The sequence below is a fragment of the Scyliorhinus torazame genome, chromosome 18 (assembly GCF_047496885.1).
Source record: "Scyliorhinus torazame isolate Kashiwa2021f chromosome 18, sScyTor2.1, whole genome shotgun sequence".
Taxonomy (NCBI): Eukaryota; Metazoa; Chordata; class Chondrichthyes; order Carcharhiniformes; family Scyliorhinidae; genus Scyliorhinus; species Scyliorhinus torazame.
Genome location: NC_092724.1, coordinates 149,253,785 through 149,281,226, shown reverse-complemented (window position 1 = coordinate 149,281,226; position 27,442 = coordinate 149,253,785). Strand labels below are relative to the sequence as shown.

The following is a 27,442-nucleotide window of genomic DNA, read 5'->3' as shown; positions in this document are numbered from 1 at the left end:
TCTAGGAATCGTCTCATCCCCTCTTCCCCCGCTGGGGGCTGGGATCTGTACAGCTCTTCATAAAAGGCCTTGAATACCTCGTTTATTTTCGTCGCACTCCGAACCGTGGCTCCCCTTCCATCTTTGACGCCCCCTATTTCCCTCGCTGCCATCCTCTTACGGAGCTGGTGTGCCAGCATCCGACTAGCCTTTTCCCCATACTCGTAGGTCACCCCCTGCGCTTTCCTCCACTGTGCCTCCACCTTCCCTGTGGTCAACAGGTCAAACTCCGTCTGGAGCCGTCGTCTTTCCCCAAGTAATCTTTCCTCCGGGGCCTCTGCGTATCTCCTGTCCACTCTCAAAATCTCCCCCACTAACCTCTCCCTTTCCATACCCTCTGTCTTCTCCCTATGAGCCCTAATGGAAATTAGCTCTCCCCTGATCACCGCCTTCAAAGCCTCCCATACCACCACCACCCGCACCTCCCCGTTGTCGTTGGCCTCCAAGTACCTTTCGATACACCCCCTCACCTTCCCACACACCACCTCGTCCGCCAGCAGTCCCACATCCAGCCGCCACAACGGGCGTTGGTCCCTCTCCTCTCCCAGCTCCAGTTCCACCCAGTGCGGGGCATGGTCCGAAACGGCTGTAGCCGAATACTCCGTCCCCTCCACCGTCGGGATGAGTGCCCTACCCAGAACAAAGAAATCTACCCGGGAGTAGGCTTTGTGTACATGGGAGAAGAAAGAAAATTCCCTGGCCTGCGGCCTTGCAAACCGCCATGGGTCCACTCCCCCCATTTGATCCATAAACCCCCTAAGTACCTTGGCCGCCGCCGGCCTCTTTCCAGTCCTTGATTTGGAGTGGTCCAGTGCTGGATCCAACACTGTATTGAAGTCCCCTCCCATTATCAGGCCTCCTATCTCCAGGTCCGGAATGCGCCCCAACATGCGCTTCATGAATCCTGCATCATCCCAGTTCAGGGCGTATACGTTTACCAACACCACCCACGTCCCTTGCAGCCTACTGCTCACCATTACATATCGCCCTCCATTGTCCACCTCAATAGTCTTGGCCTCAAATGACACCCGCTTTCCCACCAATATTGCCACCCTCTATTCTTCGTGTCCAGTCCCGAGTGGAATACCTGTCCTACCCATCCCTTTCTTAGCCTGACCTGGTCCGCCACCTTTAGGTGTGTCTCTTGGAGCATGGCCACGTCCGCCTTCAGTCCCTTTAAGTGCGCGAACACTCGAGCCCTCTTCACCGGCCCATTCAGGCCCCTCCCGTTATCAGCCGGATTGGAGGGGCTCTCACCCCCCCCACGCCCTGCCGACTAGCCATCTCCTTTTCTGGGCCAGTCCCGTGTCCACGCCTCCCTCACCCTCCAGTCCCCCAGAGGGGGGACCCCCATCCTGACCACCTCTTCTGTGTCCCATTCCCTTTTGGCCAGTGCAGCTGCAACCCTTTCCCCCCCACCTCCCCCCCTCCCCTCCCCCCCGCTAGACCCGTCTAGCTTTTTTGCTCCCCCCATGTCACTCCCGTAAGTCAGCTGACGCCTGCTGACCCCGGCTTCCCCCGCTGTCCCATTGACCTCCCCGCGTGGGAGTCTCCCAACCCATATGCATTCCTTCGTTCCCCTTCACCCCTTTCCAAAGCCCACTCCGCCCCCTCTGGCGCAGCTCCTGTCGCGGCCTTGTCTCGCTCCCCCAGCCCATGTAACATTTCCTGCGCGTGATTGACCCCTATATACAACAACCATCACACATCAAACCCCAAAACATCCCCCCCACCCTCACAAACCCTCAGTTAGAGTCCAACTTTTCGGCTTGTACAAAGGTCCACGCCTCTTCAGGCGTTTCGAAGTAATAGTGTTGGCCCTTGTATGTGACCCACAGTCGCGCTGGCTGCAGCATTCCGAATTTCACTTCTTTCCGGTACAACGCCGCTTTGGCCCGGTTGAAACCCGCTCTCCACTTTGCAACCTCTGTGCTCCAGTCCGGGTCTATTCGGATCTCTGCATTGTCCCACTTACTGCTCCGCTCCTTCTTGGCCCATCTCAGGACCCACGCTCTGTCCGTGAACCGGTGGAACCTCACCACCATCGCCCTTGGCGGCTCATTTGCCTGGGGCTTCTTCGCCAGCACCCGATGTGCCCCGTCCAACTCCAGCGGCCTCGAAGGGGCCTTCGTGCCCATCATCGCCTCGAGCATCGTGCTTGCGTATGCCCCGGCATCAGCCCCCTCCACTCCCTCAGGGGGACCCAGGATTCGCAGATTCTTTCTCCTCGACTTGTTCTCCAGGTCTTCGAGTCTTCCCGCCCACCTCTTGTGTAGCGCCTCGTTCTGCTCCACTCTCACCGCCAGGCCCACGAGCTCGTCCTCGTTCTGACTGACTCTTTTCTGTACCTCCTGGATCTTAGCTTCGTGGGCCTTCTGGGTGATCCCGAGTCCTTCAATTGCCGAAAGCATAGGCGCCAACATCTCCTTGCGCATCTCCTCGCGCTGCTCCTCGAAGCAGCGCTTGATGAACTCCTGCAGCTCCCCTTTGTCCCTGGCCGCCGCCATTTTGTTTTCTTTCCCTCGCTTCTCCCGTTGCTCCAGTGCCGCTCCTTTGGCCGTTACACTTCTGGTCCGTTTCATAGAAGTTGGAGGAGGACCTCTCTCTTCACTTCCCCACGGGCTGCGTCAAAAAAAAAGTTCCGTTGGGGCTCCTCTAACGAGCCCGAAAGTCCGTGGTAGCGGGAGCTGCCGAATCGTATGTCGTTTGGTAGCCAAAAGACATAACATTCCTGGGGGACACTGTCAGGGGAATGCTGCAGTCTTCTTCCCATACCGGGAAATGTCAAACAAATGCCGTGGGGGCCCTCTAAAAGAGCCCAAAAGTTTGTTGCAAGCGGGAGCTACCGAATATGCGACCTAGCTCTGCATAGCCGCACCCGGAAGTCCAGCACTTTCTCTTCTGATCTAAGGTGAAATTGCCTGACCATTCCCAACTGTTCCTTCCCTTTCTTGATTAGTTGTTTTCCTTTCTCCTTCTCACCTTCTATCCTTTTCAAGTTTAAATGGATTATGGGAGAAAGGTTTATTTATATGGACCAGTTTATAATCAACAGCTAGCTCTGCTGCCTGTCTAGCAATTTTAACTTTTGTTCCTCAGCATGAGCTCTAATAAGTAAAGGACGTGAATCATTAAAATCTTCCAAAATAAACACCTCTTAGGGCTCAGTATGTAACCTCTATGTCACTGCCCTTATCCAATGGTCAAAACTATTTTGCTTTACCCCATCAAATTCAGTAAAAGTTTGTCCAGGCTGTTTTGTTACATTTCAAAACTTTTGTCTTCCAGCCTCAGGAACCAACTCATATCCACTAAGGATAGCTTTCTTTACTACACCATAATATACTCGTACCTCTTCTGACAAAGGTACATAAACCTCACTAGCCCTAGCTACCAATCTACTTTGTAAATGTAATATCCAAATTTCTCTTGGCTGTTTCATCTGTTGATCTCCCTTTTAAAAATAAATAAAGAATGCTTCCGCATTCTTTTCTCAAACTATGGAAAAGCTTGCTTCAATTTAAACATTTCCCCACCAGGTTCTTATCTAGAACTATGTTCTTCCTGAACCTTTTCCACTGCCTCTGCTTGAATTGTCAGTTTTCGAAGCTGAAATGCTCAGTTTCTCTCATTTTCCTTTTCCTGCATTTCAAGTTTTTTCATTTCTATTTATCTTTCTAATTTTATTTTGCCAACTCAGTTGCCTTACCTTTCAGAGACCTTGGTCTCTCTAGAATCCCTTCCAATTTTAAATGATTAACTATGCTTGCAATTATATCAACTTTCTTTATCCCTGCAGATAATCCTAACTCTAAATGCAATTGGGTGTAGTTTTCAATGTTGATATGGCAAGAAGCCTCAGATGCAGGATTGTCACTGGAACCAGGAGTCAAGGTAGGTAGGGTGGATTTCTGGGACCAGTGGGGGAGGCCTTTGTGAAGGGGAGGAGCCCCCCCCCCCCCCCAGTTTGCCTCTGGTGGAGAATTACATTTCATCTTTAGTGTCAAACGTAACAATTACCATAGAGAGTGGTTTTCCACAAATTAGAGTGCATTTCTATTAAAATATGGAAGTTGAGCAAAAGCAGAAAAATTATAATATTGTTGCTATCCTTCATTGAGGAGGGACAACTGAAAATCTTCAAATTACCTGAACTGCAATCACTGATAAAACTTCTACAGAGATCCTGTTGAATTCATCAAAACAGCCCCAGGCTCCACTTTGCGCCAGTCCCTTGTAGATATTTCCACAGGACTATATAGTGAAAACAGATCAATCTTCATCAATATTAATATACTTCGAGGGGTAAAAAAAAACAGGTGCTGTTATTAAGGACGACATTCTAAATATTAAAAGTATAAATATATATTCAAAATCTCAACACAAATCCAAATAATTGAAGTTCCTATTTAAATAAAGTTTAATTTTTATTTTCATTCCATTTTTAGAAAGTTTTTGTCATGCATCATTTTAATAAGTAATCTATGGAACTTAATCTAAAGAGATATTTTGAGTACCTATAAACAATAGAATGTTATGAGTAGAAAATGTCATGAGAGGATAAAAATCTGGTTTACGTCAGTGGGAAAACATTGCCCTAGTGTCTGTTCCAGCCTTCAATAGCGGAGCACATATCCTGATGCACAACATTTTCAGGAAGGCAATATGAATATTTTTAAATGCGATCAATACTCACTCTAAAGCCCACTTGCCAGTATCATCCCCCACATTGGATCAAGAAGTGATGTTGACATCAAATTTTTAAAATTAATTCATGGGATGTGGGCATTACTGGCATTTGTACAACAATCATCAACAGTTTCATGGTGATCAAGTTCCAGATCTTCATCTAATTTAAATCTCACCATCAGCCATGGTAAGATGCAAACCCAGGTCCCTAGAATATTACCCTGAGTCTTTGAACTACTGGTTCAAGGACAATACCACAACGCCACTGCTTCTCTGATGTTTTACAGTGGTATTTAAGTGAAGTACACCTAATGACCAGCACTTCACGCATTACTTTAAGGTTTGTTCGACTACCTTTCATCAAGAAGTGTCCATTGTACCTTGACCCTGCACCAGACTTTGCAGGCAGCACCATGTCACACTCAAGGGTATATTGCAGGCAAGACTCTGTCCATCAGACCAGCGGTAAGGTGGTGTTTCTGTGGAAGGGGCTGCAGGACAAGGCCTCCATTGGGAATGTGTGATGAATGCAGGACTTTTGAGATATTGGATTATCAACATTTGGAAATTTAAGGGTCAGAATGTGTTTGACTGCAGTCATCATGTTTTGAAAATAACCTTGTTTTGCAAGACCAGAAAGCTTTAGGAGCCAGAGGTGAAATTGACCATTGGGACAGCACGGTGGCTCAGCAGTTAGCGCTGGTGCCTCACAGCACCAGGGACCGGTGTTCATCCCCGACCTCCCAACATCCACGCAGGGAACCCCGGTCCAATTGCAAGCGCTCAAAAATGCCAGCTTGGCTCCTTGGTAGTACCAACCTGGCAGCACCCATGCCAGATGGCAGTGCCACCGGGCACCTTGGTAGGACCAGAGATGAACTGCGCTCTCCTGAGGTTTGAGGCAGAGGGGATGAAACACAAAACCTCAGGTACCTCGGGAATCTGCACATTAGAGTGAGACTAACTGTCTCGCTCTAATATGCAGATTTGTCAAAAAGTGATCCCGCCCACAATAGACAGGACTTACATAACAACAGCTCGCGAGATCGCATTGGACCTCGTGAGTCATTGCGAGCCGGGTAGATCCCGGGAGCGGAGTTTCCCGGCCTTTATTGGCCACGCTGTGCCTTGGCAACCTATGTGGCCATTGGATTAGGGTCATTGAGAAACTTGGTGTCTGGAGGAAAGAACCGCTGAGGTCATGGTGCAACAGACAAATTAAAGGCTGCACTCCAGAGATCCGATGTTATTCTGCCTTTTGCATCAGTAATGAAGTGGGAAGTAAACAATATGGTGCAAAAACGTGCCATTGGGCTCGGCGCAGAAAATGCTGCTTTTCTTATCCGCTACCGCATTTCGAGCGGGAATTTAAAATCTCACCCACGGTCTTGGTAAGCCACAGTTTATATTATTGTGCAGAGGTTTGGCAGTCCTTGATAGGAAGGGCATAAAAATAATGGAAAAGATTCAGGGTAGATTCTCCAGGATATTACCTGGCATAGCTGTGGTTACTTGAGAAGTTAGTTTTCTTTTCACCAGAGCTGTGATGGTTAACAAATAACATGATAGATTATTTCCAGTGTTCAGAAAAGAAAATTACAATAGGTCTTAAATTTACAGTAATCAAAATACAGTAGAACTAAAAGGGAAGTTAAACACATATATATTTATGTAAGCTGTTAGAATGTAGAATTATTTGCCCCAATTTCTGAAGGAGAATACATACGTTATTTTAGAAGGGAATTGAATACTGTAGTTGTATGAATTAGAGGAAAATTGAAGTGTATTTAGATCAAGCAGGAAAATGGGATTAGGTGAGATATTCACACAGAGAAAAAGAGCACACAACTTCCTTTGTAACATTCTCGGAGTCTATGAAATTGCAAGAATATGCTTGTTTTTCTTACTTTGTAATCCATTTGTTCTGAGCAGTTGAAAACATATACCATTATGCCTAAAGCTCTTCCCAAATCTTTGGTTGTCTCTGTTTTTCCTGTTCCTGCAGGACCTGCTGGTGCACCACCCATAATCAGATGCAACGATTGTGTTAGTGTAATATAGCACCTGAACAAAACAAAAAGATTTTCTGTAGAATCAAACAAATAATTGACCATATGATAAACATATGACCCAAGATGCACTTTGGTACCCGACAGATCCCCAAGGGAATTAACTGAGAAGTTTAAACTTTGGTTCGGCAATTCCCCTGGATTTTCCACAAAAGTTTTCAACTCTGAGATAGAAAGTTCTGAAGTACTTACCTGGATAGTTACCCAGGAAATGTTAGATAGAGGAATCCTGTCTAACACCTGGGTAACTGACTCCCCAGTCACTCATACTGACCTCCTTACCACTCTCCCTGACCTGACTACTCCCTCCCCCAGCCCCACGACTATCCCAACTCCATGGGACCCCAACCCCTGAACTACCCATACCAAACTAATCCAACTAACCCATGCTCAGGTGTCATTACCCACCGTCACCCGAATATCCCCGAGTAGACAAAAGTCTGATCAATGGCTTAGACAAATTTCACAATTACATATATGGCCGACCAACATTCTTGGTTGAAACAGATCATTGACCACTCATACCAATTATAAGAAAACACTTAAATGAGATGTCACCAAGAAACTCCAGAGGTAATCTTGTGACAGAAACACTTCCAGCGTCCGATGCAAAATCAAAGCTGATCAAAGAAGAAACCAAGGAGGATGAAGTGCTACAAAGGGTCATAAATATCTCCGTGAGGGATGGCCAAAACGGTCCTGTTCCAAATATTACAACATTCGAGCGGAGCTAAGTGCAGCCAATATTTTTTTTGCTCAGGCAAAACAGGATTGTCATAGCACAATCTCCAAGATCTATGATTCTACAGAAGATTTATTGAAAAATGCAAACAAAGAGCTAGAGACACGGTTTACTGGCCAGGCATCAATCAAAACATTCAAATGATGATAGAAAACTGTGCAACTTGTCAGAAATTTCAGTACAGGCAACGAAAAGAATCAATGCAAATGGGCAAAATAATAATGATTCCATGGCAGAAAATGGGAATGGATCTGTTTGATCTAGCAGGAAAAGAACACCTTTGTTCTTTAGGGTTTTGACCAAGGGTGGTATCATGACTGGTACAGGCTTGGAGGGCCGAAGGACCTGTTCCTGTGCTGTATTGTTCTTTGTTCTTTAGGGTTTTGGCCAAGGGTGGTACTATGACCGATACAGGCTTGGATGGCCGAATCCTGTGTTGTATTATTCTTTGTCTTTGTCAATCTTACCTACCTACGTACCTACCCTGAAACATGACTAGCCATTGACATGAATATTCTTCCCCAAGCAACTACATTCCAAATCACCGACACACCTTACCTCAGTTACCTGCCACCCTATGCACCTATCCAAATTCTACTTGACCCACCTGTCACCTCACATATATACCACAGCACCCACTTACCCATTTACCCATTCATCTACACACTCCTTCACTAATATTCATCAATTCACCTACATACTAACATTCACACTGGATATTTAAATTTAACTTATTGCAGCTAATGCTGTAAAGAGGAACGTGGCTAGTCTTCTCCAATGCTACAGCCCCACAACTGGGGCGGGATTCTCTGACTCCCTGCCGGGTGGGAGAATCGCTGGAGATCGGCGTGAATCCCGCCCCCGCCGTCATCCCAATTCTCCCGCCTCCCAAAAACTGGCCCGGCGTGAGTCGCGCCGCCCGCCTCGAAGAATGGCGGGGTCCGGCGCGACTCAATGGGCATTGGGGCCGCCCAAATTCTCCGGCCCGTGTTTGGCCGAAGTCCCGCCCGCCTGTAGCCGGTCCTGCCGGCGTAAATTAGAGTAGGTCCCTTACCGGCGGGACCTGGTGGGCTCCAGGGTTCCTGGGGGGTCGCGGGGGGGGATCTGGCCCTGGGAGGTGCACCCACGGTGGCTTAGCCCGTGGTCGGAGCCCACCGATCCGCGGGTGGGCCTGTGCCATGGGGGCACTCTATTGTTCCGCACCGGAGGCTGTGGTCTTCCACCATTCCTGGTGCGGAAGCGAATCCCTCTGCGCCTGTGCGGGGATAACGCCAGCACGCGCTGGTGCTCCCGCGCATGCACCGACTCGCGCCCGCTGGCGGAGGCCCTTCGGCGCTGGTTGGCGTGACGCCAAGCCCCTATCCCGCCGGCCACTGAGGTGCCAACCATTCCGGGGCGGGCCTAGCCCCTGAAGGTGCGGCGGATTCCGCACCTTTGGGGCGGCCCGACGAAGGAGTGGTTCACGCCACTCCGTCCCGCAGGGACCCCCCGCCCCGTCGGGTACGGGGGAATCCCGCCCCTGAGCTTTTCTGTGGATTACACACTCTGCAAATGGTACATCTTTGAGGGGAGTATGGGAGCAGAGGGACATCAGGGCTCAGGTGCATAATTCTCTGAAGGTGGCCAGGAACGTTGAAACAGTTATTAAGAAGCCTTATAGGATCCTTGGGTTTATAAATAGAGGCGTAGAGTATAAAAGCAAGGAGGTAATGCTACACCTCTACAAATCATTCATGAGACCACATTTGGAATATTGTGTTCAGTTCTGGGAACCTGCCCTAGAGAGTGCAGAGGCGATTTACTAGAATCCTATCAAAATAGGAATTTTAGATACAAGGAAGGATCAGAGAAATTGAACTTGTTCTCCTTCGAGCAGAGAAGATTAAGATTTAAAAAAAATTAATTTATGGGATGTGGGCATCGCTGATTAGGTCAGCATTTATCTGCCATTCTTAGTTGCCCTTCAGATGGTTGTGATGAGTTGCCTTCTTGAACTGCTGCAACCCTTGGGGTGTATATCCGCCCACAGTGTTATTAGGTAGGGAGTTTCAGGAATTTGACCCAGTGGCAGAAGCTCCAGATGGAGTTTGGGTTGGCGTCCACGGGGAAAGCAGTGGGACAGTTACGCAGGGCCAATGGGGCAGCGTATGAATATGGGGAGAAGGCGAGCAGGATGCTGGCCCACCAACTTAGGAAGCAGGAGGCAGCGAGGGAGATCGGAAAGGTGAAGGACGGGAGTGCAGGGGCGGTCTTGGACCCTGTGGGGGTGAATGAGGGGGAGTTTGAAGAATTTTATAAGAGGTCAAATGAATCGGGGCCCCCGGCGGGGGGAGAGGGAATGCGGCGATTTCTGGACGGGTTGCAGTTCCCGAAAGTGGAGGAGGATCTGGTAGAGGGGCTGGGGGCACCCATTGGTTTTGTGGAGGTGATGGAGAGTATGAGGGCGATGCAGGCAGGGAAAGTCCCGGGCACGGATGGGTTCCCGGTAGAATTTTATAAAATGTTACAAATACTGGTATGGGCATAAAATGAGGCGAGGATAGTTAAGACATCAGTGTGGGGGTGGGGAGGTTATATGGGGTAAAAATGGGAGAGGCAGGGTGGGTGGAGCGGAACGGCAGGAAGGGTGGGGTGGTGGGGTGTTATTTATTTGTTGTGAGACTTCCTGTTTGTTTTATTTTTTGGTTTTGGTTGTGTTTCATGTATATATAAATAAATGCCTTGATAAAAATATTTTTTAAAAAGACCTGCTGGAGCTATAGACCAGTCCTTTGTAGCCTTCACCTCGCTGAGGCTTTGCCTCACAGGCAGGTCAAGTTGGAGTGGAGGTCAGCTTCTCTGCCCTGTGCGCAGTGTGGCTTGGGGACCTGATGGAGTTTCTGTACCTTGAGAAGGTTCACCTTGAGGGGGGGGCGATTGAGGGGTTCCATAAGAGATGGAGTCTGTTTATTCTTCACTTTAAAAGTTGCTCACCGTCAACTGCTAAAGGAGCGGGTCGGTTATTTTGAGTTATATATGTATTGGTTCTTCCGATGCTCTTTCTGCTTTGAGTTTTATTTTGTGTATAAAATGTTTAAAACTGAATAAAGATATATTTTTTTTAAATGCGGAGACATATAGGGCGGGATTCTCAGAAAATTGGGCTATGTCCCCACGCCGGCGGGAAAACCGGCGCCAACGACTCTGGCGTCAATGGCCCCTCAAGGTGAGGAATTCTTCAATTAACTCCACTTTCCCGGGGGCTAGGTTGCCGCCAGAGCCGTTGGCGCCGCTCCAGCCGGCGCCGAAGGGCCTCTGTGAGTTTGTACATGCGCAGACCGGCCGATGTATTTCCGCGCATGCGCTGGGGTTCTCTTCTCCGTGCCGGCCCCCGGGCAATATGGCGGAACCCTACAAGGGCCCGGCGTGGAGGAAAAGAGTGCCCCCATGGAACAAGCCCGCCCGCAGATCGGTGGGCTCCGATCGCGGACCAGGCCCCCCCAGGGTCGGATCCCCCCGCGTCCCCCCGAGGACGATCCCCCCATACTCACCTGCCAGGTCCCGCCATGCGTGAGGTGAGTAATTCACGCCGGCGGGACTGGCCAAAAATGGACGGCCCGTCGGGGCCCCCAACCGACTTTCAATGGCCCCAAACCGGCGTGGTGGGAATCCCGCCCCCGCCCGAAAAACGTCGCCGGAGCATAGCGCAGCTGGCATCGGGGCGGGATTCGCTCCTACCCCTGAGGAATCTCCGACCCCACACAGGGTCTGAAAATCCGGGCCATAATGCTTCAGGAAGGCATGAAAGGCTATGGCACTCCACGATGATCAATGGTTTTACCAAAACCTCGCAGTCATAATCACTTACCTTCCAAGAACAATTCTCATGAAGCCACAAAAGGTGAGTCTCAGGTACAAGGGTTACATGTGCACTGTCCAGCCATCACTTTCATATAGGAACTGCGTTTGTTCATGTTGCTTATGTGGAACTAAAGATTATTGACTGGGAAGAGACTGAGACCTCATGAAACTGAGCAACAATATGGGGGATAATTAGGAGGGGGTGTATTAGATCCCTTAACTGAGCACAGAATATTGGCTGGGATATCCTGCTCCTATTCGCGTTGGGCAGGTTTGGCAACAAGAGCGGAAAATATCTTGAGAAGGCCTAAATTTCACATTGACGTAAAAGCACAAAACGGTCGCCCCCTCGGTCCGCCACTGACAGATAGTGACCTTCCCCCATCAGTGACAGGCAATGTTTACCATTGAATGGCAGGAAACTCATTAAAATTAACATCTTGTTATTGGGCCCGCATGCCGGAATCATACCCCGACATCAAATAATGTATCCACATTCAGAATGGCGTGAAGCACGACTGATCTTAGAAGGTGTGCCCTTGGTGAGAGATATTCCAGAACTCGGAGATAAGCACAGTGCTCAGAGGGGTGAAGGTAATGCCAGGGGCGTCCGGGTAATGCTATGGTAATGACAACAGGTGACCACTTGATGCCAGGGTGGTTCCAGCTTGATGCCAATGTAGTGCATCAGAGTGATGCTAGAGGGTGCATCTGGGTGAAGATTATTTCCTGGTGTGCTCACTCTGTGTTGGGTGCCGAGGCATTGCAGAGCATGTCCCTGAAAAACCTGTCACAAATTAACTTAGAAATTTTGGGGGAGAATCGGGCCCGAAATCTTTCTCCTGTCACTACCCACATGAATATATTTCTGATTACTAAGTCAGGGCCATTCATTCTTATGATTTGCTTTTGTCGTATTTTGATCACTAGCCTCAAGCTACCTTTAAAGGGCTTGGGAGCATCCTTGAAGTCAGAACACAGTCCTTCATCATGAGCCTCACCTGGAGGATTTTAAAAAAAAATTTAAACTCCTTAATGTCCAAGCATTTCTACAGTCAAAGCAAGAGCCAGTAGAAACCATCAACTAACCTGGAAGAAGTTGATGATCCCTTCCAGTGGCACATTCCAGGGGTCTTTCCTGACTCTAAAATATCCTCCTATACAAAGTTATTTGCAATAATCCAAAACCAGGGAAGCAAATTTTAAATTTGCAGACAAACATTTATGCATTTCCTTACCTATCAGTAAGTGGAGTAATAACCAATCGAGGAGTGTTGCCTAGATATTCATAAGAATATCTGAACTGTGCATCGCAAATGTTAGCAAAACAATGCTGCTTCTCATCATCCCAGCGATGTCTTAATTGTGACTGCCAAGTAAATGCTTGGATATTCTCCACCTGGTTAAAAGAAATCACCAGTATTATTGAATAGTTCTTTATGCATTAAGAAAATTAAATGCATTAATTAATAAATGCATTATGAATAACTTTAGCTGCTGTAAATTTCTCAATCTATTATGTTTTGATGCACAAAATTTAAAGGTAGTATGTTGGCATGAACCAGGAAGTAGTTAACAGACAGGAAACATAGCAGGAATAAATAAGTTAATTTTGGGTTGATAGGTTATAACTAATGGGATATTGCAAGGATCAGTGCTAGGATCTTAGCTATTTAGAACCAATATCAAGGACATAGATGAAAGGACAGCGCACTATTGTCAAAAAAAATCTGTCCGAGAAGCCCAAGAAATTGTAATATTTTTCTGTTAATAATATCCTGGCCATATTTTTAAACTGTTCAGCTATGTGAATGGTAATTAAAGCAAGGATATTGTAACTGTGTGAATTTGACATGTTAATCGCTTAGCAATACTTCAAACAGATATTTACCTAAGATAATTGAGCTAGGATGGTTATAGAACAGGAATACATTTGAATGGGCATTACAGTTCAACGGGTAAGATATGCAAGGAGTAGAAAGAAACGTGTCATAAGTAAAGAATGAATAAAAGACGTGTACTTTTCTTTTAAATTGTAAAAGCAAAAGTAAAGTGCAAGGATCCTCCTGTTAATCCATATGTCCCTTGTTTATTCCCTTTATTTACTTCTGTTTCGGATTTTATAATTTTTGTACGTGGACAATTATTGGGACCTACGCCTTTAAGATGGACTTCACCTTTAATATTTTTTTAAAAGAAATCCATCAGGATGTGCTGGCATCAGTGATGACTCATCTTGATGGACTTGGCTGTTGGCCAATGAGCTGTTTACTTTGCCACATTTTTAGCTGATAGTCTTTGCTGATTGGTGTTGGCCTTTCCACAGTGTTCTGCCAGGGACACGAAGGCTTCATCTGGTTTTAAATTTTTGTTTAATCAAGAAGCTGAAGGGCCTTCGCTCTCTCTTACCTGATAGACTTTGAAAATGGTGCAAAGTAAAGACCTTTCTCTGTCTGTAGTCAGATTGACCTGCAAGGATGTTCAGTCCAGCAACAGCTGCAGGCAGGACCAGTTGTTTAAAGGGACCTTTTTAAAATCTCGTGAGAAGAACTCTGTTTTTCCTCAGTAAAGTTAGGGACATTCTGGTGGAATTACACAGGTCTCTACCCAGGGCCCAAGGGAAAGGGGTACAGACTGTAAAATACCAACAGCCGGGGGTGGGGGGCCCTTGGCGGCGAGTTTTAAACAGAGTTCTCAAATTGCTCACACTGAGCAACCAGAGTTTCAGACCTGAAAGACCGACTTAAAAATATCAGAACATACAAGATGAGTTCAGGGGCGTCATTCTCCGACCCCCCGCTGGGTTGGAGAATCGCCGGGGGCTGCCGTGAATTCCGCCCCCGCCGGTTGCTGAAGTCTCCGGCACCGGATATTCGGCGGGACCGGGAATCGGGCCGCGCCGGTTGGCGGGCCCCCCCGCTCGATTCTCCGGCCCGGATGGGCCGAAGTCCCGCCGATAAATTGCCTGTCCCGCCGGCGTGGATTAAACCACCTTTTGAACGGCGGAACAAAGCGGCGTGGGCGGGCTCCGGGGTCCTGGGGGGGGCGAGGGGCGATCTGGCCCCGGGGGGTGCCCCCATGGTGGCCTGGCCCGCGATTGGGGCCCACCGATCCGCGGGCGGGCCTGTGCCGTGGGGGCACTCTTTCCCTTCCGCCTCCGCCACGGTCTCCACCATGGCGGAGGCGGAAGAGACTCCCTCCACTGCGCATGCGTGGGAAACTGTCAGCGGCCGCTGACGCTCCCGCGCATGCGCCGCCCGGGGATGTCATTTCCGCGCCAGCTGGCGGGGCAACAAAGGCCGTTTCAGCCAGCTGGCGGGGCGGAAATTCCTCCGGCGTCGGCCTAGCCCCTCAATGTTGGGGCTCGGCCCCCAAAGATGCGGAGCATTCCGCACCTTTGGGGCGGCGCGATGCCCATCTGATTGGCGCCGTTTTGGGCGCCAGTCGGCGGACATCGCGCTGTTTCGGGAGAATTTCGCCCCAGATCTTTTAAAAGTTAGTCTAACAGCATTGGTCATTTTCTCTGAACTGCTGCTCTTTTGCTTCTGATTTTCAAGCAGCTTCATGGTTCCGATTTTTCTTTGTTGGTTAAATCAGGACCCATTAAATTAACCATAAGGCTGAACAGATGTCCAACAATAATGGAGGTCAGGAGAGACAGTATTTAATAAAATTTGTACTGGACTCCAACCCTTATCCCTTACCAGTACCTCGGCAAAACTGAGGACGTACACAGGGGAACCACAAAGAGTGTTGGGCACAACACGTGTACCTGTGGCTTATGAAGAGCAACTGATTAGGCTTCCTTTAATGATAGTGGAAGGTTCGAGACCGAGTTTATTGGGCCACAACTGACAAAAAGAGAACCAGCTGGATTGGGGAAACATTTTCCAGCTGGAAAATGGTGGCCTGAGCGAAATCCTGTGCAGATACCCAGAGGTTTTCTGAGAAGGGCTCGGAACAATAAAGGGGGCAAAGGCAGTCCCAACATTCTACAAGGCCCGACTGGTACCCTTCGCGTTAAGGGTGTAAGTCAATACTGAAATCAAGAGTTTGGAGCGTGAAGGAATAATAAAACCGGTCCAGATTGTAGAATGGGCGGCACCCGTGATTCCTATTCTTAAGCCGGAAGCCTCGTTCCGCATTTGTGGAGACTTCAAACAAACGATTAATTGCTACTCACAACTGGACAAATATCCAATTCACCGGATTGAGGATTTATATGCAATGCTGGTGGGAGGACTCTTATTCTCAAAGCTGGACATGAGCCACGCATCCCTACAGCTGAAGCTGGACGAAAAGTCACAAAAATTCTCAACGATCAACACCCTGGAGGGCCTTTATCGTTACACAAGATTACCCTTCGGTATATCGTCAGCCTGTACGATATTCCAGAGGACAATGGAGAATATATTACAAGGGTTAACACAGGTCGCCATTTACCTGGACGACGTCCTCATTACGGGAAAAACAAGGGTGAACACCTGCAAAACCTGGAGGAAGTCCTTAGGAGGTTTTCAGCAGCAGGCGTGGGCCGAAAGAGGGAGAAATGTGTTTTCCTAGCACCTCAAGTAACTTATCTGTGGTACAAGGTTGACAAGTCAGGGCTACACCCTTTGGAGGATCGGGTGAAGGTGGTAAAAGATGATCCGGCGCCACCACAATCCAGGAGTTAAGATCTTTTTTAGGACTGGTGACGTACTATGGAAAGTTCATACAGAACAGGGCTTCCATCTTGGACCCCCTACACCAATTACTAAAAAAGGGGCAAGCCTGGGAATGGTCAGCCCATCAAGACAGGGCTTTCAAGAAGATCAAACAACCACTCTCCTCAGAAAACTTCTTGGCACACTATGGCCCCAGGAAAAAGTTGGTGCTCACTTGCGACGCGTCTCTATATGGCATTGGGGCAGTTCTGGCACACAGAGGGCAAAAAAGACAGGAATGACCTATAGTGTTTGCCTTCAGGTCTTTAGCAATAGCGGAGCAAAAGTACACCCAAATTGAAAAAGAAGGATGGGCTGTGATCTTCGCAGTGAAGAAATTTCAGCAGTACTTGTATGGGCAGAAATTCACGATAATCACAGACCACAAGCCATTGCTGGGCTTACGAAAAGAAGACAAAGCGGTGCCACCAATAGCTTCGGCCCGGATCCAACGTTGGGTCCTACTACTTGCAGCGTAACAATGTCAACTGGAGCACCAGCCGAAACCCGGATGGCAAACGCTGACTCACTAAGCAGACTGCCATTACCGGATACCCCACCAATGACACTCAGAACAGAAGAAACAGTGATAACACTACATTTCCTGGACACCGTTCTGGTGGCCGCACAAAACATTTGTTTGTGGACACAAAGGGACCCAGTTTTAGCAAAAATAAAACACATGGTGCTAACAGGGGAGATGGAAAGACCAGTCCAGGCGGAATCCTACCCCTACTGGAGCAAAAGAGAGCAGATAACTGTGGAAGACTCGATACTGCTATGGGGAGCACGACTAATAGTTCCAAGTACTGGCCGAACTACATCATGGGCACCCTGGAGTCTCAAAAATGAAGATGCTGGCCAGGAGCTATGTCTGGTGGCCAGGCCTTGACACAGACATAGTGGCATTGGTAGATCAGTGCCAAGAATGTCAACAAGGGCAGAAGATGCCACCGGCAGCCCCGCTGCACCCATGGGAATGGCCGGCTAGACCACGGTCGCAGCTTCATGTCGATTTTGCAGGCCCATTTAAGAGGTTCAATGTTTTTTGTGATGGTAGACACCCATTCCAAATGGCTGGATGTCTACAAAATGAACTCGCCAAATACAACAGCAACCATCGAAAAACTTTGCACCTCGTTTGCAACACATGGGTCGGAATCCTCCCTTCTGGGGACTATGTCCCCACGCCGGCTGGAAAAACGAATTCTCACCTTTCTAGGGGTTTAGGTTTACGCCGGTGGGGTTGGCGCCACTCGAGCCGGTGCCGAAGGGACGCTGCGAGTTCACGCATGCGCGGAAACGCCGCTGTGATTCCGTGCATGCGCGGACCGGCCGTCCTATTCTCGCGCCTGTGGGGGGGGGGTTTCTTCTCCGTGCCGGCCCTCGGGCAATATGGCGGAGCCCTACTGGGGCCCGGCTCAGAAGGAAGAAGTGCCCCACGGAACAAGCCCGCCCCCCGGGTCGGATCCCCCCGCGCCCCCCCGAGGACTGCCCAGGACCCGCCGGTACGTGAGTTGAGTGATTCATGCTAGTGGGACATCGAGGCCCGGAGAAACGCCAGGGGGCCGCTGACAACGGCCCCCGACCAGTGTGGAGGCGATCCCGCCCCTGCCCGAAAAATGGCGCTGGAGAATACGGCAGCCAGAAAGGGGGCGACGGGGTGGGATTCGCGCCTCCCCACGGGGATTCTCCGACCCACCGGGGCGTCGGAGAATCCCACCCATGGTATCCTGGAGGTGTTAGTTTCAGACAATGGATCAGTGTTCCCCAGCCAGGAGTTCACAAAATTCATGAAGTCAAATGCCATTCAGCACACAAGAACGGCACATACTACCCAGCATCAAATAAGTTGGTGGAGAGAGCCATCCAGAGATCGTCCGAAAGGTCGGGTTGAAAAAACAGTCAGCAACATCAGTAAACACTAAACTATCGCGCTAGCTATTCGACAACCCCACACGCCGCGATGGGAATACCCCCGGCGGAGCTGCTCATGGGCAGAGTTCAAACCAGGCTGAGTCTACTATGCACAAATTTAGGCGGAAGAGTAGAAAAACACCAGGCGGCCCAATGCAGGGGCCACGACAACACTCGCCAAGAAAGACCGTTCAATGTGGGTGACAAGGCATGGGTCAGAAATTATGCAAATGACCCCACATGGGTAGCAGGAACGGTCAATGCCAGGACTGGAAATGTGTCGTATCAGATACGTGTCAGAGAACACGTCGTAAAAAAGTACCTGGACCATGTGCGGCTTCGGATTTGTTTTCTCCCCCGTAGCTGACTCAGACCAGCATACCGAGGACCATGGAGAGTCCTCCCCGACAGACTACTCACGTCCCTCCGGCACCACATTGGACTCTATATGGACACCATGGATAAAGTCGCGGCTATCCCCCTGCCACTGGTGGAAGAGGGCAAACCGCCCCTCAGGCGCTCTCATTGGAAAAGACAGACGCCGAGTCGCTATACCCACCCTATGTTGGAGGCCGAAGTGGAGGATCTGGATCCAGCGCAGAAACAAAGAAAGAGACCCATGAGTCACGTGGACCATGGGGGCTCCTTGGGCTTTGGGGGGAGGGGTGTAATGACTTAGACCAGGCCTTTGAGATTGGCCAATTGGAATACGAGTTTCCTGATTAGTGGCCCAATCAGGGAACCTCTTCTTTGTATACAACAGGGAGTGTCAGATCCTCTGCACTCCCAGTGTAGATAGCAAGCTGAATGCACCTGGTCGTACTACTGTCTACTATTTGTCAATAAAGGGATTCTGGTGAAGGGACTTCTGCGTCCGTGGACTTATTACAGAGACGCAGACGTATGAGGTCTCGGACGGCAATTCAACAGTTCAGCCGCCTCCTGCCGATCGTTCACCCGACGTGCTGCAGATAGCGTTCACTGGCGAGGTATACGCTAACTGATTTGCCGGAACCAAAGGGAGTCCGATATCCTCCGACCTGCTCCTTCTTATGCTCTTCATCGGTGGTTGGGGTGTCTGTGGACTTTGGGGGCAGGGAATGTAATATCCCGCATGGGGCTTATGGGGTGGGAATGATTATCTTCCCCATGGCCCTCGCGGAATAGGAGCTCCTCCACTGAGGGGCGTGGGAACTCTATTAACCATTGTATAAAAGGTCAGCCAGTAAGGTACTGACCAGAGAAGAAAGCTGGTTGGGATCTACAGGGTAGTATATATACTGTTATAGTGAATAAATTTAAGTTCTTTATTTTACTTGGTGTGGACTCCCTGTGTCCTCATTAAACCTACCTATCTCTGTTATCTCTTCGAGTCCTACAACTCTCTGAGATATCGGAACGTATCTAATTCTGGTCTTTTGAGGTTTCCCTGATTTTAATTACGAATCAGTCCACCATTGATGGCCTTGCCTTCAACTGCTTTAGGCTCTGGAATTCCCTCCTACCTCCCTTTGATTTGAATGACATTAAGTTTATGGAAAGTGGAAGATGGAGGATGACTGTGAGGGCATTGGAATAGTGAAGTCTAGGGATAGGAAAGACATAGATGAGAGCATCATCATTTGCTGAGCTGAAGCAGGGGTGGAGTCAGGTCATGTTGCTGAGGTGGAAATAGTCAGTCTCAGTGATGGCACAAATATATCGTCGCTAGCTTATCCTTTACTGAGGCATCTGAGAGTTAGCACACCATGCAGGACTCATGTTTGCAGGTTTAGAAATGGTTGTGGTCCTCCAGACTATTGAATACACTATAATATTGCACTGCTACATTTAATGTGTGTAGCGCACAATGACTTACGAGAGAGACGAGTAGAGATGAAGTCGATGAGGCTTTATTAAGCGAGACTTGTCCCCAGCAGTTCAGCAACAGAATGGAGCGGCGGGGAGAAGCTCGGGTTCTTATACTCCGCCTTCAGGGCGGAGCCAGGAGTCAACAGCCAACCAGGACCCGGGATCTGTCAGCCAATAGTATCACGGCTTCACAGTCCCACATGACCCCTAATACATACTACCACAATGTGTTTCTGTGAACAAAAAATAAACATGAACACTCCAAAGAAAGAAGTATAATGCCACATACCTTAGTTGTAATAATTTTGTTTACAACATCACGAGCATGCACTTCGACTGTACAAATAGTCATGATCTTTTGCCTCTCGCCTACTGTTAAGTTGCCAATCAATAAAGTGATCAGTGAATTCAGTTGAGTGATCTTTCACAAAAAAAAAATTAAAGTAAGGATCTTATTGACATAACATACAAGCATATTGGTGAGCAAATAGAGGAACAGGACTCGTAGGAAGTATATTTGACTTGTCATCAATTATTGCTGTTTTCCAAGTCTTAGTCCCATCATGAAATGGATGAAAGGAAATATTGATTTTTTAAGAAGATTACTGATGATTAAAAATGGTTAATATCCATTTTGCTAAAATTGTTTTTCGCAGAGCTGGGAGAGTGAACAAACAGCAAGCTCTAAACTTGGATTTTAAAATATTTTAAATAGTCAGTTTTGATATGCGTCAGCTGAGGTACAATGAGTAGCATTTTTGCATCAGAGTCGCAAGTCGGTTCAATTGCCACTCAAGGGACTTCAGCACACAATCCAAGCTGACACTCTAGTCCAGTATTGAGGTTGTGCTGCACTGTCAGAAGTACCATCTTTCAGGTGAGCCATTAAAACTGGTCCTCAGTTTTTAACCAACATTAACCAACAGTTTATCTGCTCATTATCTGACTGTGTATTCTGTGAGTAGCTCACCTCTTAACTTCCCAGAGTTTATTCACCATCCACAAGATGCAAGTCAGGAGTGTGATGGAACACTCTCCACTTGCCTAGATGAGTGGAATTCCAACAACATTAAGGAAGCTCGAGATCAACCAGGACAAAGCAGCCCACTTGATCAGTGCTCCATCCACCAGCTTGAACTATTCACTGTCTCCAACACCGTGGCATCTTGGCTGCAATATGTATAATCTACGAGGTGCACTATAGCAACTTGCCAAGGCTCCTTTATAGTGCCTTCTAAACCCGAGAACTCCAACTAGAGAACTGAAAAGGACAAGGGCAGCAGATGCATGAAAACATCAGCATCTGCAAGTATTCCTCCAACCAACACACCATCATGACTTGGAACTATTCACTGTTCCTTCGCCATTATTAGTAAAAAAAACATGGAACTCCCTTCTACATGCATGCAGCAGTTCAAGGAGGCAATTCACCACTATCTTTTCAAGTGTAAGTTGGCATGGTGACAAACATTGGCCTTGCCAGCTATGTTCACATCCCATGATTTTTTTAAAAAGTGGTTAGTGAAAAGCTGCTGACATTCTTCGCGGGAGACATTATGATGTCCTTGCAGGATACTCTGGTGCAGCTTTGGATCTTGATGGTCTTGCAAAACTTCTGCATGGCCAGGAGCAGTTTCTGTCGGCAAGGATAAGATGACACATAGAGATATGCCTGAATGAGATGTAGACTGAATGCAAAGTCAGGAATTTGGCTCATATGGGAATTTTGTGCAGAAGGGGAAAAAGATGCCCCCTTTGTCGATACCTAGTAGCTGTAGAAGACAGAATTCCATACCAGATATAGAGTAGCAAGAGTTTGAAGAGCTAGAGGTGTGAGTCTGTGGGTTCAGAGCATTCAAAAGAAAATTAAAATATCACAGAACAGGAAAGGAGGGAAGTGATTGGCTGGTGAGAATTTTCTCTTTTTCTCTTATATAAACGAAGGAATTTTAATCATAGTAACAATGGTGATAAGAACAACTAATGAGTACACAGCCACAAGCAGGACAAGAGGCATTGTGTTCTATAGCAACCATATCTGCATTAAGTGTCTATGGCTTGAGGAACTTCAGCTTAGAGTTACTGAGCTGGAGGCTGAGATTCAGACACTGTGATGCACCATGCAGGAGGAAAGTTATCTATACTCTTTGTTCCAGGAGGCAGGCCACAGTCTTCTGATTTAGTCCATGGCCAGGGACAGGAGGGTGTGACTGTGAGTGGAACAGATGTGGGAATCGATAAGGTAAAAGCAGTGAAGTCTCAGCTCTAAAAATTGTTCAACAGGTTTAAGGTTCTTACAACTTATATGGGCAAGAACAGTCTGCAGGTTGAATGAGCAAACTGACTGCAGTGCCATGATGCAGGGATCCATTCAAGTGGGGGCAATATGAGCAGGGAGATAGACACAGTTCTCTAATGCCGAAAGCATGAATCTTGAAGGAGATGTTGCCTGCCCAGTTTCAGGGGCCAAGACATCGGCTTGGGGCTGGAGAGGAATTTGAAGTGGTGGGGGAGAAGGATCCTGTAGCTACGGTCAAAAAGGGTACCAATTACATAGAAAGGATCAGGAAGAGATTCTGCTTAGGCATTATGAGAAGCTAGGGGCAAAATTGAAAAAGCAGAACCAGAGATATAATAGTCCCTGGACTTTTACCTAAGCCACAAATGAACTGGCATAGGGAAAATAAGATCAGAATAATCAGAAATACATGGTCCAAGTTAGTGTGCGAGATATGGGTTTTGATTCACCTGAACTGTGTTAGGCCAAGTATTCTGGCAAGTCATTTAACTAGTGCATTAGAGAAGGTTTTAAACTAAATAGTTGGGCAAGAGATCACTAGAGGGGAACACAGTTAATTTAGGAAAAAGGACAAGTCAATATAACAGAGTAGCAATAGGGGTAATGATAACCAGAGTGTGGCAGAAGGAGGCAGATCATATAACCATAACAGTGCACCAACAGATAAGGTCAGTGTTTGCAAGAAGAGTAAAAGACAGATTCACCTAACAAGGATGTCGTTCGGGACTTTTGTGGCAGGAAACTGGAGCACCCGGAGGAAACCCATGCAGACATGGAGAGAACTTGCAGTCTCCGCACAGACAGTGACCCAAGCCGGGAGTCTAACCCAGGCCCCTGGCACTTTGAAGCAATGGTGCTAACCACTGTGCTATATAGGTTTAATTATCACTAACTTTTGTCAATGCCTGAAGCAAAAGAACTAAGGGAAACAAAGCTTTGTGGGCCATTTTGCAACAGTTTTCCCTGAAGATACAGCTTATACTGTTTGATTAAGCATTCAACAAACGTTAGTCTCACGAAGAACAATAACTTCACACTCAATTCCCCGGCTGAAGACCTGCTAACAATGTCGACAGTTCATTGGTTATACTCAAAAAGAAAACATAGTTTTCAAATTTAGCAGACCTGCTTTTTCAGATAGTCTTTCATAGCATTTTCATAACCTTCTTCCAGTTTTGCAAATGTAGTGCTAACTTCTCCATTCCAAACAATCTGTGTACCAGTCAGAGCAACCTAAAATAAATTTTGCAACAAAATTAACATTAGATACATGTATAAGTATCGACTTAAGAATCCAGCCCAGTATGTCTTCAAGGAGTTAGATATAGTTTTTGAGGCAAAAAGTATCAAAGGATATGGGGGGAGGCGGGAACAGGGTATTGGGTTGGATGATCGTCCAGGATCACAATGAATGGAGGAGCAGGCTCGAAGGGCAAAATGGCCTACCTTTGCTCCTATTTTCTATGTTCCTATGACACCTAACCTCATACCCCATGCATATTTCCAATATGTAGATAATGGGTGGGATTTTCCAGCCCTGCCTGTTGCCAGGATTGTCTGGTCCCGAAGGTCATTGGATGTTTGGCTGGCCCACCACATGCCCCATACCAAGTCCCTCCACGATGGGGCTGGAAATTCCCAGCCAGTATATTTGCAAAGAAATGTAGTGAGTGCAATAAATATGACATTGAGCACGTTTATTACACAAAGTACTCATGAATATTATCTGCCTTCTGTGGTAAACCACTGTGTTCCTATATTAAGGGTTGTACGGTAGAACCTGCACTCCAGGTTCACCTGTGCTCCTGCATGCTAGCTCCGCCCAGGAGCCGGGTTATAAATATGCGTGGCCTTCAGCTCGCAGCCATTTCGTCAGCTGCTGTTAGAGGCCACACTTCAGATACTAATAAAGCCTCAGTTTGAATTCAACTTCGTCTCCGGCCAAATTGATTGTGCCTCAATTTATTGGTATCTGATTCAGAAGATGGGCCTCCGGATTAAACCAGATTGACTGCAGCTGGATCCACACGCAAGCGACGCCAGAAAGGACTTTCAGCACTGGCTAGCTTGTTTTGAAGCGTATATCAACGTGGCGCCGACCCCTGTTCCAGAGGCTCAGAAGATTCAAATCTTGTACTCCAGACTCAGCTCTAAAATCTTCCCGCTGATCCAGGATGCGCCCAATTACGCTGAGGCTATGACTCGACTCAAAGAGAATTACGAGCAGAAGACGAACACGCTCTTCGCCAGAAATGCGCTCGCAACGCGTACTCAACTACCTGGTGAGTCAATCGAGGACTTCTGGAGGGCCCTGATCCCACTAGATTGGGACTGTGACTGCCAGGACGTCACAGCTAAGTAGCACTCAGATCTTCTTATGAGGGACGCTTTTGTAACTGGGATTGGGTCCGATGTTATCAGGCAGCGGCTCCCAGAAGGGGCCACGCGCGACCTCGCAGACTAAAACACTAGCGCTTTCCATGACGGTCGCCCTGCGCAATGTACAGTCCTATGCCCCCAACCACGCGGCCCATTCCTCCTACGCTTCATGGGCCCCACAGGCAGCCGTCCCAGCGGGGGCGCTACCCACCCAATACGCCTGCCCTACGCGCCAGCCAGTGATCTCCGGGGGGCCCCGATGCTAATTTTGCGGCCAACAAAGACACCCCCGCCAACGCTGCCCGGCTCGCGCTGCCCTTTGTAAGGCCTGCGGGAAGAAGGGCCACTACGCAGCAGTGTGCCAGGCCCGCTCAACGGCAGCAGTCGCCCCCACCACCCCCCCGGTCACGGACAATGGGCGCCGCTATCCTCCCCAGGCCATGTGCGAACAACGGGAGCCTCATCTTCTCCCCCGCACAACACGTGCGTTTCATGGGTGCCGCCATCTTGCTCCACCGCCGCAACGTGCGTTCCATGGGCGCCGTCAATTTGTGACCCCCAGGTCCTCCAGGCGCCACCATCTTGTCCACCCCGCAACACATGGAGACCAACGGCATTTCAGGACCCCAACGCAGCGGCAGCCTCACTACCCGACGACCAACCACGACTCACATCCATGGTAATCGACCAGTCCAGACCACATACTCTGACCAACGCATCCACCAGAATGAAAGTCAATGGCCACTTGACCTCCTGCCTACTGGACTCTGGGAGCACCGAGAGCTTTGTACATCCAAATACGGTAAGGCGCTGCTCCCTTAAGGTACACCCTACCAATCAAAGTATCTCCCTGGCCTCCGGATCCCATCGCGTAGCGATCTGGGGGTACTGCACGGTCACGCTCACAGTCCAAGGCGTAGAGTTCCACGGTTTTCGCCTCTACCTCCTCCCTAACCTCTGCACTGCACTTATCCTTGGCCTGGATTTTCAGTGCAATCTCCAGAGCCTGACCCATAAATTCGGCGGACCCTTACCACCCCTCACTGTGTGCGGCCTCGCGACCCTAAAGGTCGATCCTCCTTCTCTCTTTTCCAATCTAACTCCAGATTGCAAACCCGTTGCCACCAGGAACAGACGGTACAGCACACAGCATAAGGCCTTCATCAGGTCCGAGGTCCAGCGGTTGCTTCAGGAGGGAGTCATCGAGGCCAGCAACAGCCCCTGGAGAGCTCAAGTGGTAGTGGTTAAGTCCAGGGAGAAAAATCGAATGGTCGTGGACTACAGCCAGACCATCAACAGGTACACGCAGATCGACGCGTACCCCCTCCCACGCATATCTGACATGGTTAACCAGATTGCACAGTACCGGATCTTCTCAACGGTGGACCTGAAATCCGCTTACCACCAGCTCCCCATCCGTAAATCGGACCAGCCGTACACCGCCTTCGAGGCAGACGGCCGGCTATATCACTTCCTTAGGGTCCCCTTCGGCATCACCAATGGGGTTTCGGTCTTCCAAAGGGAGATGGACCGAATGGTCAACCGGTACGACTTGCGGGCCACATATCTGTACCTAAACAATGTGACCATCTGCGGCCATGATCAGCAGGACCACGACGCCAACCTCGCTAAATTTCTCCGCACCGCCACTCTCAACCTCACGTATAACAAGGAGAGGTGTGTGTTCCGTACAAACCGCCTAGCCATCCTCGGCTACGTGGTCCAGAACGGAGTTCTGGGGCCCGATCCCGACCGCATGCGCCCCCTCATGGAGCTTACCCTCCCCCACTGCCCCAAGGCCCGCAAACGCTGCCTGGGGTTCTTCTCGTATTACGCTCAGTGGGTCCCAAACTATGCGGACAAGGCCCGCCCACTCATACAGTCCACTCATTTCCCCCTGACGGCAGAGCCCTGGCCTTCACCCGGATCAGAGCTGATATTGCCAAAGCTGGAATGCACGCTGTAGACGAAACACTTCCTTTCCAAGTAGAAAGCGACGCATCGGACGTCGCCCTTGCCGCCACCCTCAACCAGGCAGGCAGGGCCGTAGCATTCTTTTCCCGCACCCTCCATGCCTCCGAAATTCGGCACTCATCCGTCGAAAAGGAGGCCCAGGCTATCGTTGAGGCTGTGCGACATTGGAGGCATTACCTGGCCGGCAGGAGATTCACTCTCATAAGAACATAAGAACTAGGAACAGGAGTAGGCCATCTGGCCCCTCGAGCCTGCTCCGCCATTTAATGAGATCATGGCTGATCTTTGTGGACTCAGCTCCACTCTCCGGCCCGTACACCATATCTCCGAATCCCTTTATTCTTTAGAAAGGCATCTATCTTTTTCTTAAAAAAGTTTAAAGAAGGAGCCTCAACTGCTTCACTGGGCAAGGAATTCCAGAGATTCACAACCCTTTGGGTGAAGAAGTTTCTCCTACACTCCGTCCTAAATCTACTTCCCCTTATTTTGAGGCTATGCCCCCTAGTTCTGCTTTCCCCGACCAGTGGAAACAACCTGCCCGCATCTATCCTATCTATTCCCTTCATAACTTTATATGTCTCAATAAGATCCCCCCGCATCCTTCTAAACTCCAATGAGTACAGTCCCAGACTACTCAACCTCTCGTCATAATCTAATCCCCTCAACTCTGGGATCAACCTAGTGAATCTCCTCTGCACTCCCTCCTCACTGACCAACGGTCGGTAGCCTTCATGTTCAACAACACACAGCGGGGCAAGATCAAAAATAACAAAATCTTGCGGTGGAGAATCGAGCTCTCCCTATAACTATGAGATTAATGTGGTAATACCAGGTATTGCAGTACCTGAGAGGTGGATGACCATTGGCTACTGTACATAACTCCGCCCTGAGAGGCGGAGTATAAGAACCAATGCCGTCCCAGCAGCCTTCACTTTCT

General features: G+C 48.7%; 1 protein-coding gene across 1 annotated transcript in view; it reads right to left on the bottom strand.

The window, feature by feature from the left end:
- LOC140395604 (dynein axonemal heavy chain 17-like) overlaps window positions 1-27,442 on the bottom strand; it is an 896,966-nt gene that overhangs the window by 430,991 nt on the left and 438,533 nt on the right. The window contains exons 33-37 of the mRNA XM_072483576.1: window positions 23,278-23,385; window positions 20,143-20,274; window positions 12,618-12,778; window positions 6,636-6,792; window positions 4,189-4,293 (exon numbers count right to left, since the gene is read on the bottom strand). Coding sequence (XP_072339677.1) covers window positions 4,189-4,293; window positions 6,636-6,792; window positions 12,618-12,778; window positions 20,143-20,274; window positions 23,278-23,385 — 663 coding nt within the window. The remainder of the gene's footprint in view (window positions 1-4,188; window positions 4,294-6,635; window positions 6,793-12,617; window positions 12,779-20,142; window positions 20,275-23,277; window positions 23,386-27,442) is intronic.